The sequence below is a fragment of the Pyxicephalus adspersus genome, chromosome 1 (assembly GCF_032062135.1).
Source record: "Pyxicephalus adspersus chromosome 1, UCB_Pads_2.0, whole genome shotgun sequence".
In the NCBI taxonomy this organism is placed as follows: domain Eukaryota; kingdom Metazoa; phylum Chordata; class Amphibia; order Anura; family Pyxicephalidae; genus Pyxicephalus; species Pyxicephalus adspersus.
The window spans coordinates 17954365-17976768 of NC_092858.1; the positions used below are offsets into that span (position 1 = coordinate 17954365).

The 22404-nt window shown below is 37.0% G+C and overlaps 1 protein-coding gene across 1 annotated transcript in view; it reads left to right on the plus strand.

Moving 5' to 3' along the window:
- The window catches only part of DYNC2H1 (dynein cytoplasmic 2 heavy chain 1), a 226246-nt gene that overhangs the window by 27342 nt on the left and 176500 nt on the right, over positions 1 to 22404 (plus strand). Inside the window, exons 18-33 of the mRNA XM_072398645.1 lie at positions 769 to 896; positions 2484 to 2599; positions 3506 to 3633; positions 4324 to 4473; positions 5213 to 5418; positions 6699 to 6854; positions 9264 to 9378; positions 11336 to 11506; positions 14425 to 14807; positions 16479 to 16611; positions 16701 to 16818; positions 17173 to 17285; positions 18794 to 18913; positions 19731 to 19869; positions 21234 to 21340; positions 22144 to 22326. Of these exons, the coding sequence (XP_072254746.1) occupies positions 769 to 896; positions 2484 to 2599; positions 3506 to 3633; positions 4324 to 4473; positions 5213 to 5418; positions 6699 to 6854; positions 9264 to 9378; positions 11336 to 11506; positions 14425 to 14807; positions 16479 to 16611; positions 16701 to 16818; positions 17173 to 17285; positions 18794 to 18913; positions 19731 to 19869; positions 21234 to 21340; positions 22144 to 22326 (2466 nt within the window). The remainder of the gene's footprint in view (positions 1 to 768; positions 897 to 2483; positions 2600 to 3505; positions 3634 to 4323; positions 4474 to 5212; positions 5419 to 6698; positions 6855 to 9263; positions 9379 to 11335; positions 11507 to 14424; positions 14808 to 16478; positions 16612 to 16700; positions 16819 to 17172; positions 17286 to 18793; positions 18914 to 19730; positions 19870 to 21233; positions 21341 to 22143; positions 22327 to 22404) is intronic.

A 22404-nucleotide genomic window follows, 5' to 3' on the forward strand; every position in this document is an offset into this window, starting at 1 on the left:
AACGCTTCATCAAAATGCTCAACTTTTGTATATGCCTGTTCCAACATCAGACAATCATTGTATAGAATTCTAAACGCCAAATGAGGCAAAATGAATTATCCAAATTTGTATAATTAGTGTAAATCCATTGTCTAGACAAAAAGGCAGTTTGGCACTTAAATACAATATTACCAATATGCTTTAACTGTCACATGATTTTCAATGGTAATCTAATCCACTAATGTCTCTGGCCTTAATGATAAACAAAAAAAGTTCACTCCTACATGGTTTGGCTGTCAAATTATTATTCATAATATTATTGGTAATAATAAACAGGATTTATATAGCGCCAACATATTATACAGCGCTGTACATAAAATGGGGGTTGCAAATGACAGACAGTGACACAGGAGGAGTAGAGGACGCTGTCCCGAGGAGCTTACAATCTAAGAGGTGGGAAAAGTATCATACAATATGTAGACTCCGATATAGACATGTAGGCCGATATAGACATGCCTCTGGAAATCTGTTGTGCTGGCCTAGGCTCAAAGTATAAATCCTACACATCACTCTTTTAGTGTCATATAATGAAGACTGTTGATGCCAGACAAGAAGAGACAATGATATGGTGACTTGACTATTTTAAACAGCTGGATTTAGGTTTTTTATTTAGAGCTTTCTGTGGAAAAGCTCCGTGTGAGGAGGAATCGAAACCCTGGAGTTCAGCTCTAAGTGGGCCGCACAGGATTCCCACTGCAATTTGTCTTTTAACTATACATTTGTTCACAGGAATGGGTAGTAATTGGTCAAGTGGATGTGGATGCCCTGATTGAAAAACATTTACGTGAAGTTCACGACTGGGAGAAAAACTTTAAAGCCCTTAAAGTCAGAGGAAAAGAAGCTGAACGACTACCTAGGTATTTCATTTTTGTGCTTCACTTTTTTTTATAATAGTGATGTTTCATATGGATGTCTAAAAAAAAAAAATAAACTAATGTTCCGTTTTGTGTTCTTCACTATTATACCCAAATCTTCAGACAAATAAACACACAAAATCATGTGTGGGAAGTAGGTTACCTGTAAAAATGACTGGTATTGTTATCTACCTGGAAGTATTGGACACTCCTCAATATTATTAAGTTTATAATTGTGTTTTCTGTGACGGGACTATTTTGGACAGTTGTGAGTTTGCAACAGTTTGGGGAAAACCAGCTCCATAAAAAAATAATTTGTCTAGAATAGCATGTGATCTGCACCATACTGAACACCTTTGGAATTAATTTAATTTTGATTGTTAGACAATCCTATTGTTTAACATCAGTACCTGAACTCGAAAATGCTTTTCTCTATATTTTCTCAAAATGTGAAAATAACAGCAACTATCCCTTTTTTACTTGAAATTTACCTTGTAATTTGATTTAGATTTAGCAAGCAAATGTAGCATAGTACATAAACCAAAATCTTAGAACAAATCAATGACTGAATCTTCTTACACATAAATAAACTTATAATTTTGCATGAATATACTTAAATGTATTATTTGAATGCACAATGTAACTCCTAAGCCGTAACAATTTATACAGTAAACTGACGCTGTGTTACACAAAAGGTGGGGGAATCTAAAATATTGCATTACTTGCTCAGCTTTAAGTCCTCAGCTGTAAAACCCCAGGCTACTTGTGCTGACTTGACTCTGTTCCTGCTCCGCTAAGTAAGTTTGAATTGCCAACGCACTGACATGCTAAAATCATTATGCTGCTGAGAAACTTTCTGGCTGCTCAGTAATTTCCCAGCATGTAGCTGAAAACTCCCAACTGATTCTAAACGATTACATGCTATTCAGTAATAAGTTCTTTTTACAATTTACATAATAATGTCACTTATGTTACACGGAAATTTCAGGTGCATGCAAGGTAAATCAGACTTTGCACTAAAATGCAAGGTCTGCCTAATACATATATGTCTCCCCCTTGTGAAATTGGGAGGGTGGAGCCATGCCAGTGAAAAGCTGGGAACTTTTGAGTATTCTAAATTTCAGTTGAAAACACTTTATGATTCTCAACATTTACAGGACTTTGCCAGATACATCATAATGTCATCCTATGCCTAGGCAACACAGGCTGAAAATAGGTGGTTAGCAAGAATATTTAACAAAACCAACATGGCTCCTAATTTTTCCATGATTTGTCCCCCTGAAAATACTGCAAATACCTGTTGATCTTGCCATAAATTTGTTCTGGTCCCAGTTTCCTGTAGTGGGTTGACAACACTGTCATTGCTGCACTAAAATAGCAGGAGAGAGGGAGAAATGGAAGGCAATTTGTTAAAAGAAAAATTGCTGAGAGCTGTTGGATAGCCTTGGATAACATTTTTTTTTTTAGAAATCTGTTTGTTGTATGAATTGCTTTTCAGATTTGAATCTTCACCATTGCTAGGTATATTTAATTTTGCACAGTTCGTGGACTTTAACTCCATCATTATTTGATATTTCATTTATTTTCCAGCACTATGAAGATTGACTGCATGACCATTAACTGTAATCCTGTAAAGACCATCATAGATGATTTCATTCAGAAGTTGTTTGATTCTTTGGTAATATCTTTAAAGAGATCCATCCAAGGTAGGAGAGTAAGATGGTAGCAAATATCTGTCTTGTTGTCTGATATATATTGTTTAGATGATGTTGCACAGTGCTACAAAAAATAATTTACTACTACAAATGTATGTAGTATAAGTGACACAATGATACTAATAAAAAAAAATCTGGAGGCCAGGTATACTATTTATGTTGTTTTTTTGCTGTAGCCATCAATCACCTGTATAATGGTAAAAACAACCTACACCTGTAATGCGACAACAAGGACCTATGTAGTGCCACCCTTTTCCCTTAGCATATCATGGCTGAACAGGTTTGAGTCTGGAATGAAAAATACTTCTGTGAGCCAACAGAACCTCTGTATAGAGAGCTTAATGTGTAAGGGGTGAGCTCAGATACAAGTACTGGATTCCCATTATTGCTAAAACTGGATCAGCAAAATAATTTAATTATTCAGGATACTTTGTATAGCCACCCTGCCCATCATGCCTAAATGGGTTTGTTTGACATACAATTCCACAACCATTGGCATTAATATTGCATTGCCGTACCTTTGTGAGAACAACAGAAGCTTTTCTTGTTGTGTGTGTTTATGCAAACTGGAAATGCATTCCAGTTCTTTGACACCAAACTCATTAGGCCTTGTCTTTATAGATTTGGATTTGTGCATAGGAGCACAGTCATTCTGGTACAGAAAAGGCCTTCCCCCAACATGTCTTTACAAGCTAGCTTTATTTTATTATTTGAATAGGTTTTGTTTTGGTCATATGGTGTTAGATGGCAACTGCTACATCTTCACAAGCTTAAAAATAAATGAATAGCCATTTCCAGGTATAGTATTGAACCACTGACCATTGGAAACTGTAGGTAATGTTTTGTTTAGGAGGGAACCTTAGCTGTGACTGACCATTTTATGGTTGTCTCTTTTAGCACATTTGCATGAGATTGACAGTTTCGTGTCTGATGGTATGGAGATTCTGTCCAGTCGGCCCCAGAGTATTGAAGAAATTGGAGAAGCCAACAAGAAACATGGGGAGTTGAAACTTAAGAAACCTGAGGTGCTAATTCTTATCTTGCTATCTGTAATCTGTGCTGGGATTTAAAAGCTTTCATTTTAATCACCCTGCTTCTTTTGGCAAAAGGGAGGGACAACTGGTAAACCAGCAACAGGGTATCCTGGCCAGTGTGATCTCACAAAAGAGGCACTGTAGCACCAACTTATGTAAAAATGTAATGCAGGGCATGAGTTGTCAGAACACACAAAATTTGTTGTGTTATAGCCTGTTTAGCCATAGACCGATTTAAGTGCCTACACTAATCCCAGTCAACCAACTACAATAGGCACATGAGTGTTGGAAGAGATTGCTTTTGCCAGTAAGATCTGATGAAGACCGACAAACTAAAGCTAAATAAAATTACATGTGTAAATGGTGCACAAATGTAGCAATGTAACACTAAATTCACATATTTTTGGCAAACCCAGTCATGACTAATTGTATTTAAAAGTGTAGTCTGCTACTGATAGTTATCTCGAGTGTAGTGAAGTAGATTGATTCATTGTTTATTTTTTATTATGGTTCTGTTGATGGCATTATCTTTCTATTGGGGGTTTTCCCCAGTCTAGGCAATCAGGGTCCCTTTCTTGGTTATCACATAAAGAAAAATAAGTTTGTTAAGGCAACATTTAACAATGATTTCCTAAGTTTGAGAGCTTTTTTTCCTTTATATTAGAAATGTTTTCTTTGCAGATACTCCCTTTATTTAAGGAAGCTGAAGACAAAAACAGATTACTACGCTCAGTTGCTGGAAGTGGCTTAGATACCATTAGTAATCTCAGGGGGAAATGGGATAAATTTGAATTAATGATTGAGAGTCATCAGCTAATGGTGAAAGAGCAGGTAAGACTATTCTCATCTTCCATCCTCCCTTGCATTCCTCCTCATCTCATTTACTTTTATCATTTGTCCTCATCAAACTTTTTCCTATTCCTCATTATATCACTTCCATCTTTTTTTCCCCATCCAACTCATTCCCATCATCTAACTTTTGCTCTCCAATCCACCCCATTATAGTTAATCTCCTATCCCTCCGTATTTTACTTTCTCTCCCGTCCTTTTTCTCAACCTCATTTCCTCCCATCCTTTCTTCCCAATTTCATTTTTTCTCATCCTCCCCTGTCTCTCTTGCTTTTATATTTCTGCCTATTTCACTTGCACCAATCCTGGCCTTATTTGTCCTTCAATTCCTTTCCATCCTATTTTTCTGCACCTAATTTTTCCTATTCATTTCCTTCCTTTTCATGACTTTATTCTCTCTCTACCATCTCACCCTCATTCTTTGGTGATTCATCCTGGTTTGACTTTCATGTTTCTTTTCTTTCCCATTCCAATTCATACTTCTTTATTTTTCATGTCTCATTTTATGCTCCAAGCTGTTTTCTGCCTTCCCTCAATGGGCTCCAAGAAAAAGATTTTTAAAAGTATTTTGTTTACTTGCAGCATTTTGTACACAAAACATGTGAAATGTGTATGTATTGTAGGAAAGTAATGCATATGCTTTTTTCCCCAGACACACACTTAAATTTTAAAGTAATGAACTTGGTTGAAATTGGTTTCATAAATGTGTCTCTCCTTATAGATCGATATAATGAAGGAAAATGTCAAGTCAAGAGTAAAGATTTACACCCAAGAGCTTGAAAAATTTAAAGCCCGCTGGGATCAGTTTAAACCTGGTGATGATATAATTGAAAGTGGAAATGAAGACATTTTAGAAAAAAGTGCTCAGTCAATAAAAGAAAAGAAAATGGAGTTTGATGAGCTGGAAGCCACAAAGAAGAAACTGATGTAAATAAAGCCTCTTTAATGGAATGATAATTAGCAAACTTATAACCAGAAGAAAAAAGAGGCCAAAAGTACACTAAAATATTGGTCAAAATAGTTTTCAAGAGTTTAGATATTGAAGATTATAAATTCTTTAGTACCTAAACTGGAAACCCACTTAGCTTAGCACACAGCAGTTACATTCTTCTATTCTTTGGGGGCCTATCCTTCAGGTAGAAAAACTTGCAGTTTTCATCTGATATTAAAGTGTACATTCAGACAAAACTTTTTAGATTTGGATACAGCAATTTTAGGTGTAGTTTTCCATCATCACTGTCCCAGTGACCATGGTTTCAACGAAAGTGAAGACAGATGGCAATACAATAGGTATTGTATCTGTTCTTTAAAAAAGCATTTTTTATTCTATTCTGTGTTTTAGTAAGGCTCTGTACACATGTGCAATAATTGTCGTTGATCTTTCACAATCTTTTTCAATGACAAAAGACTAAACGATGCATGAACGAGCGCTGTACATACAGCACTGGTCTGCTGTATGGAGAGGAGAAGAGGATAATGATGGACTTTCATTATGATTGTTCATGGATCCGCCAGGACGGATCCAAGAAGGATGAACAAGCTCTGTATGCATGCTAGATACCAGGCCAATATCAATCCTGAGGCGATTATCAGACGAAAAACTGCTGATGTTTATGTAGGCTTGAGATTTTCCTAGGGATTTTCCTTTTGAGTGAAACCATTGTCACCATGACAGTAGGCGTGAGGGAATTTCTCCAATGTAGTCCTGGATAGCAGTGAAAAGAAAAAGTTCTAACTCTTCTCCTCTGTGTCCAAATCAAAAATCCAAAGTTGGACTTTTAAAGCTACATACTTCAGTGTCAAAATCTAAGTTTGCATTTGATACTTTCCTATAATAACACAAATTTAGTAATAAATAATTTATTGCAGGGGGAAATGTTTTAACAGCAGATGGCAGAACACCAACAATGCTTGTCGATGGTTTGCATTTAAGGCCCATGGTTTAAGTCTCACCTGAGGGTTTTTAGGAATTTAGCACTTGCAGGCCAACCAGGTGTAGCAGTTTTACAGATATTTGCATCAGATATAATATAATCAGTGGACACCTTGTTCTTCCAAGACATAGTTCTGGGCATTTGGTTTATTGATTTAGTGCTACTTCAGGTTTTAGAAATCTTAATTCATAAAATATAGCATTGCTAGTGTTTTTGCAGCAGGCTGCTGTTTGGCAAAGTTGAACAATCGATCATATCATTTTATATTTCCAGTGAGGACTGTCTGCACTTTGAACTGGAGGCTCCGGATTTTTCCATAGCAGAGGAAATACAGCTTGATATTGATGGTTGTATGAAAACCTGGTCTCTATATGAAGAGTTCTATCAAGGATTTAATGAGAAGGCAAAGGAAGACTGGATCTCTTTCAGGTATACTATTGGCTTAACCTCCTGGGCGGTTCATTTCTGTCTGGTTTTATTTGTCTAAAAGCGGTACATTGTCTTTCATTAAAATTTATTTTACATTATAGGCCTGTAACTCTTAGGCATAATTCACCGAAATATGTCCAAACAAGGGTCTAGTATATATCCTGAGTATAATAAAGTTTGAAACACAAAATCATGTCAAAATAATAAATTAAATTTAATAATAAACTTTAAATAAAAAACACGAATATATGTTAAAACAAGGATGCATAAATAAATCAAAAATACTTAAACCTGTAAAATAAATGTACAGTGGCATATATAGTATATATACTTTGTCATTGATATTACTTTGTATTGGATTCACTACAGTTATTTTGTATTGAATCTAATACAAAATGGTTTGAAAATTGGCGCTCCATAGAGCAGAACGGTGCTGTATGTACAGCACTCGTTCATGCATCGTGCAGTGCTTAGTCGTTTTAAAGGATCGTGAAAGATCCTTTCCAACGTCTATAATTGCACGTGTGTATGCAGCTTTATGTCCCTACTATAATTATATGTCATTAATACAGTCTAGGGTCACTGTTGGGGGAAAGCCAATTAATCTAACTGAATGTTTTTTGAATGTGGGAGGAAACCGGAGTACAAGTAAGAAACCAACGCAAACACGGGGAGAACCTGCAAACTCCATGCAGATAGTGTGCTGGCCGAGATTCGAACCTGAGACCTAGAGCTGCAAGTCGGAGTACTAACCACTGACCACCTAGCTAGCCCTGCTAGCAAGATTCTTAATGCTGGAATACTACAACCCAGTGGGAGAGAACATCTCTATGAGTGAATAAACATTTTACAGCCTGTGAAATAAACCAAACATTCTCTGGTTTGGTTAATGTTAGATTACCTGCATCGTGAAATTCACAGTGCTTTTAAATTATGGTGTAGATATTTATATTGGAGATATGATTGTTAATTGATGAATAAAGATAAGAATGACAGAAAACCCACCTGAATGGAAAAAAAATCATGTAAACAAAACTTTTAATGATTACGTCACTTTTAATGATTTATGCCACCTGTCAATTCACTTCAGTGTCTTCACTGTATAAACAGACCATTTCCAGATAAATTAGTCCAGCGGACTATCTGCTTACTGAATGGTAAAGTGCCTATGCCTAATGTATGTCTGCAGTGAAAGGGCTTCCTTTAATACTGCACAGAACTATATATAATACAGCAGTATTTGTTCATTGTATATGGAATGAAATATATTAGTTATATTTATTAATGTATTTGACATATTAAGTTGGACTTTTGGGCAAAAATGATATATTGCATTAAGACAGCAATTTCAGTTTTTCTGAGTTAGACTTAAGGTGCGTACACACTTCCAATTTTTATCGTTCCAATCGAACGACGAACGATCGATTGGGCAAAAAATCGTTCGTAAAAAAGTAACCAACGACGCCGACGAACGAGGAAAGTCGCTGGAAACGAACGACCGGACCGACGGATCGGATTGGACGACGATCGTTGAACATCGTTCGTGTGTACGGTCGTTCGTTGATCGTCCATGTTCAGAGCATGCGTGATGAACGAACGTCCGTTCACTTTCCTGTCGTGCACATAGTTCCTCTATCGCTCAAACGATCGTATCTATTGTGTGTACAATATCTACGAACGATTGTGTCGTTAACTCTATGTGCAGGATCGGTGCTATACGATCGTTCGTATATATCGTGCAGGATCGTTCGTCGTTCGTTTTCCAACGATAATAATTGGAAGTGTGTACGTAGCTTAAAGATTTTATTACCTATAGATCTACTTAATCAAATACTGGTACTGATACAGGATAATCTTAGATTCGCAAAAAGGTTTGAATGTGATTTAGGAAACAATATTCAAGTCTGGTTCCAGCTAATATTTTTGCATAGTTATAGCAACAATGCCTTTTTTTTAAACCGTATAAATAAATCTGACCATTGCATCTACCAATGGCAGTGTTAAATGATTTGTCCTAAATCTTCTGTCACTTTTACTGGACAGCTGGGTAGCTTGGTCTGGGTTAAAATGTGCAGAAAAATATAAAGGCCTGTGAAAGTGAATGTATAAATAGAACTCCATAATTAATCATTTTACAATATTAATTGTTACACTCACCTTTAATGTGACTATCTTTTCATTTCACAGCTTCAGTATGGCATTGACCATGGCAAATACTGCTGGTACAGCTGGGCCATCATGGTGGTGGCTAGATCTGCATTGTATATTGCAATCACATGTTTCATTTAACATAGACCAGATATCTTTCCCATCAAGCCTGAAACAGCACACAGCAATTTCCTCATTTGAGTTAGTGATTCTTTGTTGTAATGGAGGATAAACCATTTCAGCCATCTGTTTCATTCCCAGGAGCAAGTATTACAGCTTTGAGGAGTTTTTGCTGTCCTGGCACGACAGACTGAGAAAAGTGGAGGAGCACACCACCATGTCTGTGAAGTTACAGGCAGAAATTGACAAATACAAGGTACAGCATGTGGAATGTTCAAGTCTTTTCTATCCAGTCAGCTGAGATCTGTAGAGAAGAGCAGATGGCCCTTTTCTGAACACAGTTTGTATGGGAATCTAATTGTATTGTAAGTGTGTAATTACTTCTGAATTAAGGGAACTAGAGCCATTATTAAGGTAGTTTAGTGGTTAAAATGAGCTCTGATGTTTTCTTAAAGTTACTGAACATCATCCTAAAGACAAATTAAAGGGCTGGTGTGTGTATTTTACTTTTTTACTGACAGCACGAGAATGCAGTAACTTCAAAAGTAGAATTATAAAAAAAAAAAAAGTACAATAAATGTGTCTGCATGTCAGCCAACATTAATTTTTTTAATGATCAGTTTTATTAGAGAGTATTCAACTGTGGTCTGTAACCAAAATTTTATCTATACACGTATACCTTTTCTTCAAAAACAAACAAAAGCTCTGCTGCAAAGCACTGCATATATATATTGCATACTGCATAAAATATCTATGCAGAGAGAGAGATTATGAGATTGGACAGTGCCCACATATTATCCACATCATGATCACATTATGATCTCAATCCACATGTACAATGCCCCTTACGTTCTCAGTACTTAGGTCTTTATAAAGAACACCTGACCACTTTCATTTTTCTATACTGTCATGGTGTTCACCGCCTAACATTATATGATACATATGTAGACACTTTTGTGCACTAGGGTTACTTTTGGCAGAAGCTTCATAGTACTTTTTCCATTGATGACACTGTTTTAGGTATAGGGGTTTTATTTACTAAAGCAATATAGGGCAGTTCAATTAGCAAGTGAAATATTCCCTGTTAAGGGAATTTAAGTTAATGAGAACAAGCTCTTTCTGACTTCAGCCATCCTGTCTTTTTTTTTTGTTTGCTTGCAAAAAACTGCAACAATCCTTGCAATTACCTTGCGGATACCTTGTGATTAGGTATACTTTACAAAGTGAATGCTTACCTCAATCCCCAATCTAAGGGAATTGCAAGGGAATAATTCACTTTTTAAGTGAGCAGCCAGCATACCTTTGGTAAATGAGCCCCAAAGAATATAGTTATTGGCTTTTGTTCGAGTATCCTAGCATTGCTGTAGTGCCTTCAGTATTACTTATCTGACGAAGCTGTGAAAGAAAGTTTAAACTAGGAATGTTTGTAAATGCACCATATGTAAGTTAATTCTAGAAATGTGACTTTTATCAATAGGAGCACTTCTTCTGTGTTTTAAAAGAGCGATAAAATTATATTAATTAAAAATAAACTTTAGAGGTAGTATTCTTATTTCATTCTCTTCATGTTTTTGCTGTAGGAGAATGGATTAGTCCAGCGACTGCTGTGTCTGCTATAGAAGGTTCATATGCTGGGTGATAAAAATGGCTTAAATACTGTTCAGAAGGATAAATATATTTTCCAAACACCCTCATTTAATAAAAAAAGATTCTTCCACAGCCATGTTGCTGTAATTTTTCAAGATATTGGGAAGTGTTTTAGGTCTCAGTTTGGCTATTTGTGTTCTGCACTTCATGCACTTTTATTTTTCTCAGATAATTGGAATATGTTGATTACTAACTGATTCAGCAGGTTCATTGACAGTTTAACAACTGTACACATAAAGCAAAGTCAGTAAATACTTGCATGCCAATGCGGACATACTTCTGTCCATTTACCGTGTGTCAGTAAGCCCTGTGGGAATAGATGTTAGTGCATGGATTTCTAAAAACTAAATCATCTCTCCTGCAAAGCTGATGGGAAAGGAAGACAACACAAGTTTTTTAACGTGCATTTACATGCTAGGTCTCAACAAAATCGTACATTAGGATTAGCAGACACTTGGGAATAATATTCTATACAGATTTTTTTGTTTATTATTTTATCTGTGCTAATAAAATATAAAAAATACTTGGATGTCAAATTTCATATTGTTGTGCCGGTCTTTTGACAGATGGTAGTTCCTGTCCTTAAGTATGTTCGTGGTGAGCACTTGTCACAAGACCATTGGCTGGACCTCTTTAGACTTCTCGGACTTCCAAAGGGAACTACATTGGAGAAGTTGGTGTTTGGAGATCTACTTAAAGTATCTGATATGATAATATCAAAGGCTTCAGAACTAAAAGTAAGTGTAACAGGAATATAATTTGGAGTTTGGGTCAGTGCTAATTAACTATATCAGTCACATACAGGTAGCATTTAAAAAATGTATTTGTTAAAGTAACCCTGTGGAAATTTTTGTGGTATATGGGATTGCAGAGATGAAAAGCACACAGTATGTATAGTGTGCTAGGAGCCCTGAAACTTAGAGAGTTCTCCATCATCTCCTGTGGTCGGGGGATGATAGCTGCACCAACCTAGAAGTGGCTGCTTATTATAGTTATGAGCCAAAAATGAAGCACAGGAGGGGATGGGGCTGAAAATGTAAACACATGAGTTGTTTAATATTTGCAAAAACATTCTGTGTTCTGGGGCTTCTGGAGCATTATCTTAGGTATATGAGCACACATTTTCACCTCTATAGGTGACTATAGGGTCAAATCAATAAATGTCTTTTAATATATATTATACTAGCTGATCACCTGGCGTTGCCCGGGTATTTATTTATTACAATCTTATACAGGAAAAAGAATAAAATAAAGCTTTAGTGTTAACTCAAAGAAATGTTTTTTTTACAGGTTTTAAAAGTATAAGGAAATATACAATTAAAATACAATTAAATTAAATTAACCTAAATTAATGGCATATGTTCCATTGCTGTTTTAAATGTTTTATTCAGAACATTGTGTTCATGAAACATCCTTTGTAACTTTAGGACAATCTGATATTTTGTTCCTGAGGTGTAGGTGCACCTCTGCTCAGTTTCTATTAGTTTGTTTTCAATAAAGTATAGTTGTATACATTTTGGTGGTTGATCTGGCAGCGGAAGTAACGATCCCGCTTTATAGTAAATTTGCCCTTGCACCGTGATTGTGGATAGAAATCTAGGCTGTTGAACAACTGATGTGGTGCCGAATGATGCCATTTGGAAACATGTTGTATTTTCTGATGTTATTAAGAAAATGCTTTGACTATTTGATGTATTTGCTGATGTGTAATTCCAAAGTTCTTGTGGTGGTGTTTCCAGTTGGCAGAGTTTGACTTTTCTTTTTTTGCAGCAAATACCAGGAGACTCAGATTTAAACTTCTTGGCTTGACAGTAACTACAAGTCATTTCCATTTTTCTGATGCTAACACTTGCATGCTGCGAGTAGTCCTTATGTGGATCATAGTGGAATCCTTCCAATGCCAATCTAAAATGTTGTGTAGTCTGTGATCGTCTGGCTGGTTTTCTCATTTCGTGTGCTCGGGTCTCACGCTGTTGTACTGTCTCCCAAGCTCTAGATGTCATAGCTGTTTCTCTCATTGCCTGTAGTCAAGCCTCACACTGTTGTACTGTTTCTGAAGCTCTAGATGTAGTAGCTCTTTTTCTCATTTCCTGTACTGGGGTGTCACGCTGTTGTACTGTGTCTGAAGCTCTAGATGTAGTAGCTCTTTTTCTCATTTCTTGTACTAGGGCGTCATGCTGTTGTACTGTCTCTGAAGCTCTAGATGTAGTAGCTCTTTTTCTCATTTCCTGTACTAGGGCGTCATGCTGTTGTACTGTCTCTGAAGCTCTAGATGTAGTAGCTCTTTCTCTCATTTCCTGTACTCGGGTCTCACGCTGTTGTACTGTCTCTGAAGCTCTAGATGTAGTAGCTCTTTCTCTCATTTCAAGTTGTCCGTTGTCACACTGTTGTACTGTTCTTGAAGCTCTAGATGTAGTAGCTCTCTCGCGCAGCGTGGCAAGTCTTCTATTCCTGTCCCCCTTGCCTACGGTGTTTCATTTTTTTTGCCTTTGATTGCGTTTTCTTGAAGGCATTATTACAGGCCAAAAATTTATAAGAGTTAAAAAAAAAAGTGTGTAAGCTAAAGGCACACTTTCACTGAGCAATACATACACACATACATGCAAATATACTCTGACATATACCACAGCACTGTACAAAGGTCAGCGGTGCACTCGCATGAGTATGAGTCATATGTCTAGCAAGTTTAGTTTAAATGTCTTGATGCATTTCCGAGTGATCACATACACACATATATATATATATATATATATATATATATATAACACATACGTACACACATACATACATACAAACATAGATCCAAATATAGCTCTGACATATAGTGCAGCGCTGTACAAAAATCAGCGGTGCACTCACATGAGTCATATGTCTAGTAAGATTGGTTAAAATGTGTCGTTGCATTTCGGAGTGATGGTGGAACATAGCAAGTTTGGTTGAAATGTCTACATGCATTTCCTAGTGATGACATACACACACACATACATACATACATGCATCAGTGCTCAACCCAGAATTTTTTTTTAAGCCGGGTGTGAAGAAATTGTAGGTGGGTGGCAGCCCCTGTATTGTGACCAAACTCTTTAGTAACCACCCAAAAACAGCCGGGTGGGTGCTGAAAAGTGCCGGGTGGTGCACCCAGCTAAAAGGGCCTGGGGAGAACCCTGTGCATCCAAATATAGCTCTGACATATAGTACAGCTCTGTACAAAGGTGACTGGTGCACTCATGAGTCTCAGTCATTTGTATGGCAAGTTTGGTTGAAATGTCACCATGCGTTTTCGAGTGATGATGGAACATACACACATATATCCAGTTTTATGTATATAGATTTTACAAAAATTGGAAATCCATAACTACACGTATATCCAGTGAAGACGAAAGGTAATAGTATTTCAGAGATTGATGGCAAATTTGTATATGCCTGACTAGGGGCTGTTTTCCAGGGCATCAGTTTGATAATCTTCGGATATCAAAATTTAATAACAGATCCGTTTGACTCACACTTGACCTCCTTGTGACCTACATTTAACCTATTTTAGGGATGCTTTGGATTTTCAACAAGGACACAAAATGTAACTACATGTTCAGTGGCTTGTTTTTCTATTTTCTGGATTATATATTGGTATATTGAATTTTGTTTTGAACATTTCTAGGATCTAAATAGCCGAGCCCAAGGAGAGATAACGATTCGAGAAGCCCTACGAGAACTGGATATATGGGGGGCTGGCGCGGTGTTTACTCTAACAGAATATGAGGACAGCCATAAACGGGTGATAAAGCTAATTAAGGATTGGAAAGACATTGTCAATCAGGTAGGAGACAACCGCTGCCTCCTCCAATCACTTAAAGACTCTCCTTACTACAAAGGCTTTGAGGATAAAGTGTCCATTTGGGAGAAGAAACTTGCAGAACTGGATGAGTATCTTCAAAATCTCAATCAGATCCAAAGGAAATGGGTCTACCTGGAGCCCATCTTTGGACGTGGAGCTCTTCCTAGGGAGGAAACCCGATTCAACAGAGTTGATGAAGATTTTCGGTATGTAAACATTGACATGTTAGATGTTCTGCCGATCAAATTAAAGTTTATTGCACCTCTTAATTAGCTGTGACCTTGACATGTAGTATATGTGAAAAGCAAGTATGACTTTGTGGCAACATACAATGCATGTACCATATTAAAAGCTAAGCATAGAAACAAAGTCAAGAAAACACAAAGATGCCCTGCAGTATTGTACATGATTCACATTGGTGTGTTGCAGTGCAATTCACTCATAATGGCAATTTAATACACCTTGAGCTCTATTAATAGAACGGAATCTGCCATTCCTTGGTGGGAATCAGTTACGACCAATAAAACACATGGACCCAGAAGATTCCCACGAGGGAATGTTTGATTCTCTGTTTTATAAATAGAATGCTTGTGATTGAGTGAACAATGCACAATATTGCTTAACATAATGCAAAGTGTAAATAGTCCAGAACGGATAAATGCAGATTGTTTGTCCTCCTTCCCTTACACATACTAATTCCCATCTTACTGATTATCTACTATCTAGCTGACTGATTATATAATATCTAGCTGACGTTTTGTATATTTAAATAAAAAAAAGATAAAAACTGCTTCTTTCACTTTGACACTTCTTTTTTTATTGTATTAAACTGTGACTTTAATTGACCTTTTATATCATCTTTTGTATATGTGCAACATGTCAGATATTTTATTTCACATTTTGCTGTCGTTTGCTGGAATTTTATTCTTGAGGGTTTTGTCATAAATTCGCATTGCATATGCTGTAATTTATGTAGTATGAGGAAAGAAAACCATTTCTTATTTATTATTGGTAAACTATTCATAGTGACACTTCAGATTTATGTGTCCCCACAGAGCTTGTTATCATGCCTGATCATAATACCACTTCTTGCTGCCTATAAATCTAGATGAAGATGATTCTATGTGACTTTCAAATAAGCTATTATATGGGGATTTTATGTAGATTATGCTGTGCATTTTATGTGTGGGCCAGCATTGCTACATTTGTGTTGCTGTGCTACTGGCTTATTGTTGGTTTTCATGTGAAACTCTAACAAGAAGGGTATGTAGACACATTTGCTGTGATATGCTAATGGTTCCATAACCACAACTGCAAACAGTTTTCTTTGTTGTACATACAGATTAGGTAATGTAAATATTCCTTTAAATCTAATTTTCAAAAATAAGAATGGATGCACATTTGGCTTTTTTGGATTTTATAAGCTTTTCTCTTCCTGTCAAGGGTTTTTTTTTTTTTAGTCCCCTTGCATTTTGTTGGATGCTTCATATCCTATTAGGGTGCATTTGGACTGCAGGCAGTATGATTATGGAAAATGGAAATTTTAATAGAATGACATGAACCCTTAGGTCAAACTGTGACCAAGTAATGCGTTGGAAAGTATTGACATATGTTGAGCAGTAATTAAAGTGTTAAAACCCTTTAAGAGATGTCATCATTCACATATTTAACTCTAGACATTGTAAGGAAATGAATCTTACATTTTCTTAACAAAGGCACTGGTAATTTACAACTCTAATTCTCTTCACTTTCCATGTAAAAAGAATCTTACCCACCATCTAATGTATGCCAACTCCAGGTATTTGTACATACACTGTATTATTTTGTCACATAAAGGATCTTGTATCACTTTTTGTTGCTGCCGTTTTTATTAACAGGTCTATAATGTCAGATATAAAAAGAGACAACAGAGTGACAATGTTAACGTCACGGGTTGGAATAAGAAACTCGTTGATAACTATCCTGGATCAGCTTCAGAGATGCCAGAAATCCTTGAATGAGTTTCTGGAGGTATGTTGTGCCAAAATGTCCTACGCAGGGTGTTAACATTCTTGTACTTGTACTTGATTTACAATGTTCCTCTTATTTTGCCTTAACAGGAGAAGCGTTCAGCTTTCCCACGATTTTATTTTATTGGAGATGATGATCTGCTTGAGATACTGGGCCAGTCCACTAACCCCACAGTCATCCAATCACACCTCAAGAAACTTTTTGCAGGTAAAAATACTGATACATACTGTATAGGGTATTATTTAAATATTTTTTTTTCCTTTTACTGTCAATAATTAGTTAACCATTTCTCTTTTTGATCATTTATGGATACAGCAGACACTTTTTTTGCTGTCTTAAAAGTGCATTTCTGAGGTACTTGTCATAGTCAATGTTTAAGAAAGGCAAGCTTATTTTATTTTTTGCCGCAGTCAAAGGAACCTGCTACTTTTTCTATTGTAGGGCATAATCTGTCATTGTGATCTGAGTGTTACTGATATTTTGATTTTCATGAATTGGCTTTGTTGTGAATTCATCATTGTTAGTTTGAAGCCAAAAATTTTTTTTCTATCTCACACACAGGAGTAAACAGTGTTGATTTTGATTCTGACTACAAGCACATAGTTGCCATGAAATCCATGGAGGGTGAGGTTGTTCCATTACAGAACAAGGTCCTGGTTACTACTGATGTTGAGGTGAGATATAAGATTACTGAGTTTTATTAATAATTTATCATACCAAGTAAGAATAACTTTGTCACCCTAAGCTAGCAGCTAGATTCTGTGTCTCATTTTACAAGATAATATAAAAGTTTATTGTAAAGGCGACCATACACATGTTCTTGTCTGTGAAGTGGCAACAATATTAAAACAAACAACCCTTTCCCAGGTCTGCAGAAAGTTTCCAAGTGAAACTAAAGTCCCACTGTCAACGATTCTGGCTAGTGGTTATGCAGAAAGAAACAGGTGATGTCCCTTCTGCAATAACTGCTCTTACCTGCCTGTTCGCCACCCTGCTGTCAAATGTTGCTTAGCTGCAAATGCTCAGTGTTTGTTGTAAGGTAAACACGGCAATCCTGGCTTTTCTTGTGCTTGCCGGGTATAAATGAACTCCTGTGAGGAAGTTACGCCATCCTGGCAAAGCCAATCAAGATGTCTAAAGATCGTCTTCCAGAAGTAAGATGATGGCTTTGTCCTGTGATGGATTAAAGCTAGGACAGTAATCGCAGGTTCAGTTCCTGTTTCAAAAGCTTCTTAAAAGCTGGAAAAATCAGATGCTCCAATTTACAGCTACTAGTTGTAGGAAAAAAACTTAAGCTCTGTTCGGCATTCACCTGTGCTATTATTGGTCACTGAGACTGCTGATCACATATCTAATACAAATTTCCCACTATTTGCTGAGCTTTTGTCAAAGGGTATTAAGTTACTAAAACCACCCTTTCACTGATCACTGGTCTTCTATTTTTGGCTAAACTTGGTAATACTCCTCAGTTCTATATGGAAAAAGTGGGCAAGTAAAAAGATAAGAAATGTGTTGTTGCCATTGTTTCCTTGCTGCACCTTGATAAGCACCTGGATACCTTCTTCCACTCTTCTTCACTGACAGCACTTGGCATAAATTTATGCTTTGGCAGACTTGCCTTAACGGGAAAGGGTCAGCTATACAAATCCATTATCCTTTTTATATCTTTGGACATCCATCCAAGTCTAACCATAAGCATGGAAATGAATACTAATGCTTCATGGTATAGTATAGAGTGGGAGACTCTAAACCAGATTTTCTCACTTTTTAACATGGAGGAACCCTTTAAAATAACTTTGAAATCTTCAAGGAACCCCTACTAAAAATACTATATCCTCAGCTCACAGTACATTGGTGTGGTCGTCAGTGGTAAAAATGCCTCCAGTAGGAAGAATGTCACCCTTACAGATAACCAAAAAGATCACTGATGTCAGTTAACTGACCTGAGAGTCAAAAATCCCTCCTTGCTTAAGGAACCCTGTTAAGGGTTGGGAAACACTGGTCTAAAACATCTTGTGATTGATAGGATTACAGGTTCTGCTAAATCAAGTTTACTGAATTTCCTGTTCCAAACCTTTAAAATCCAGTTCTGATATCCAGCTGAAGAGACAGCCATTTTTTTGCAGGTTACAGAAAGCAGCAACGTAGTACCTGACAGCTGACTTCAGTGTTTGTCTCACAGGTCTGGCTAAGTAGTTTGGCCTCCCAGATGAAGTCCACATTACAGACATTACTGGTGGAATGTGTGGCAGCTGGGAAGAAGTCTCAAGGAACCATAGATCCCCTTCGATTTCCTTCTCAGGTAAATGTCTCAGGTAATAGTTACATAAGCAATAAAAAATGGCACACCATTTTGAGGATAAGAGAAATCGCCTTCTTCTTGAGGACTATAGACGTCCAAAACAAAGCAAACAATAAACGAGAAAAAGATGATGGTGAGGATGACATTGGTGAGTCTAACATTTTTTTTTTCTTCCCTCTAAAAATAAAATATGTTGGGCCATGTGGAAAAGAACTGCCTAGTTACCTCCCTGTCTGTTCATCTAGTTATAAGCACTCATAACCATGTATTCAAAAATTCCAAATCAAATAATGTCTGTGTCCCTCAGTACTGATTTACCTAATGAATTGACATCCAGGATGGATAATTTTAAACACCTCCTTCTCTCTATGGCAAAATTATTTTTAGGAATATTATTAAAATGAGACTGCAATATTGTCTGAAAAACAGTGACCCTTATTCCTTGACTTTGGTGGTACAGGCAACAGATGATGGGTACTACTTGACACATTTAGTATGCTAGGGTACTCTCATACATTAAAGATGATAGTGTTGCATTTAATACCATTATTATCTTTCTGTGGATGCATGCAATAGAGACCTCAGTTTTCATCACATTATTACAACCAGGTCAATATTTAAATAAAATGTTGATTTTTAATAATATACAAAATAGGAAAGCATTTTATACATTGTTTGTACATGATTATAGCAATTATAAATTTTGTGCAGTACTTTGAGTACACTATACATATGTGAATAGTGTGTTTCTCTTTAAAGTTTAAGACATTTACCTTGCCTGGGCCTAATACCAATTTGCAATAATTTATTTTCTTAGATCCTTTGTCTAGCAGAGCAGATTCAGTTCACCGAAGATGTTCATAATGCCATACGGTCCCATAATCTCCATGAAGTGGAACTGGAACTTACTGCTAAATTGGAACACTATACCAGTATTGATGACACTTCAGGATCTGGTAGGAGAAGAATTAGGGCTTGTGCAGACCATTCCAGCTTCCAGCATAAACAATTTGCAATCCTGATAAAATGCTAAAATCTGTATTTGTACCCACCATTTTATATTTATGATTATGCTGACAGTACTTTGCTACAAAACTGTAACATGCTGGTGGTAGGAGAAGTTAGTGGTTATCCTGGGCTGGCCTGCAACTTTTTTGGTTTTGCCAGTGTCTAATCCTCCTGTAGTTGGCAGTATAACCCAGTGAGGTACAAAACTTTATATGAAAAGGATGTCATGGGGACTACAAAAGTCTTATATTTAGCTAATGTACAAGGGGGTGCAGAAAAATTCCTGGCTTTGCCCAGAAAGAAGACAGCCAGAGTTATGAAATAACACATTTACGTATAACATACGTATCCCTTGGTGCATTGATGCACTTGTTACAGGTTAGTTGCAGCTTTTCTAGACCATTCAAATAAAAATCCTATGGTTGGGCCGCAAACCTGCTCTCAGCAGCATCTTTGACATCAGAAATGTCCTCAAAACGTTGCCCCTTTCAGGTGTTTCTTCAAATTCAGGAACAGATAATAGTCTGGAGGGGCCAGGTCAGGTGAGTAGGGGGGATGGTGGACCAATTGGAGGCCCAGGGTGTTCAATTGGGCAGCCACAACGTTGGACGTGTGCGCAGGTGCATTGTCCTGCAAAAAAAGGATCCCTTTAGTCAACTTTCCTCGGCGTTCATCTTAATTGCCTCCTTCAGCTGGTCCAGGAGGTTAGCATATTGCTATCCGTTGATACTAGAGCCCTGAGGTAGGTAGTCCACCAACAGAATACCGTCTTTGTCCCAGAAAATGGACACCATGACTTTTTTGGCCGATTTCTAGGTTCGGAACTTCTTCGGCCGGGGGACCCACTGTGGCGCCATTCCTTTGACTGTATCCTGGTTTCAGGGTCATAGATGTGGAGCCAGATTTCATCTACAGCCACTAACCTAGCCAAAAAGTCCAGTGCAGCTTTAAAATGGGCCAAAACGGCTTTGGATGCTTCAACTTATTCCTTCTTCTGATCACTGTTCAAACATTTCGGCACCCACTTTGCTGAAAACTTCAGCATGTCTAGGATAGTGGTGATAACAAACCCAACACGTTCCCGTGAGATGTCAAGTATCTGGGCTATCTTTTTTGCGGATATTCGCCAGTCCTCAATAATCAGCTCATGGACAGCATCGCAGGTTTGCCGGGTCAGTTGAGGTTGGGGGGCTCATCTTCAAGGGTGAAATTCCCAGTCTTGAAAAGAGATATCCAGGTTTTGACAGAGCTGTAGGAAGGACACTTCTCCCCCAGTGTTTGTGACATCTCAGTGTGAATGTTCTTTGCTGACTTTCCGGTGGAAACCCATACGGGCCTGCAGGAACTGGAAAAACAGAATCTGTGAAAGCCCTGGGTGGACTTCTGGGGCGCCAAGTCCTGGTTTTTAACTGTGATGAGGTAAAGTGATATTTATGCCTAGTAAAAAAAGTAGTCTTGTTGTCAATAAAAGTTGACAAATGAAAATTAAAAAAAAGGTAAATGCTGTTGCTTTAATTGTACTGAATGAAAAATGAGAGATTTCTGGTCAGGTCCTAAAGGACATTTCACATTTGAATCTTATCAAACACAGTTTGAAAATTGGTTGACGTGCTTCTTAAATTTACATATTAGCTAGAAAAGAGAATTATAACTTCAATCCTTCAAGTGGCCTTTTCTGCCTTTCTCTATACTGTGTAGAATAATCCTCTTTATTTTTCTTGGTGACCATTGTCATCAGGGCAGAAAGTGATAGGGTGTTTAAAATTTTATACCTGAGCTGCAGATGAAGGTAAAAGTTCCAATAGAACATCTGTTTAGATGATGTATCAAAGTAGTACAAGACTGTAAGGTAAAAGTTTTTCCTAAACCCCCCCACCCCAATAAAAAAATACATAAATAAATCTTTTGCCCAGACTGATATTCTGAATGAGCAATAGAGGTCCGTGTTAACCACATGGTGTATCATCTGGTAAAATTTTGTATCTTTTGTAATCATAGAAGGTCCTCTATGTTTATTAGACCTGGGTGAAGTGGATACATAATTTCCTAGATTAAGAAATAAACCTGTAGGAATCTTAGTTATATCCATTCTATGTCATGGCAGGTGACTTTAAATACATTGAGTATCAGAGGCAGTCGTTCTTTTACAATGATATAAAAAACCTGTATAAATTAAGAAAAATAAACACCATTTGTTTTTTTATTTTTGCATGTTTTTCCAGGGTATTGATGTAAAATCCATGGGAAGAATCTTTGTTGGGTTAGTGAAATGTGGAGCTTGGGGTTGCTTTGATGAGTTCAACAGACTCGAGGAAGCTGTGCTTTCTGCTGTTTCCATGCAAATCCAGACCATTCAGGATGCACTAAAGAATCAAAAATCCTCCTGTGAGCTTCTAGGAAAAGAGGTAACATAACTAGTTATTATGATATATTACATTTTTATTCACTGGAGGGTTATGTGTATGTTTGATTTTTATGTTTTC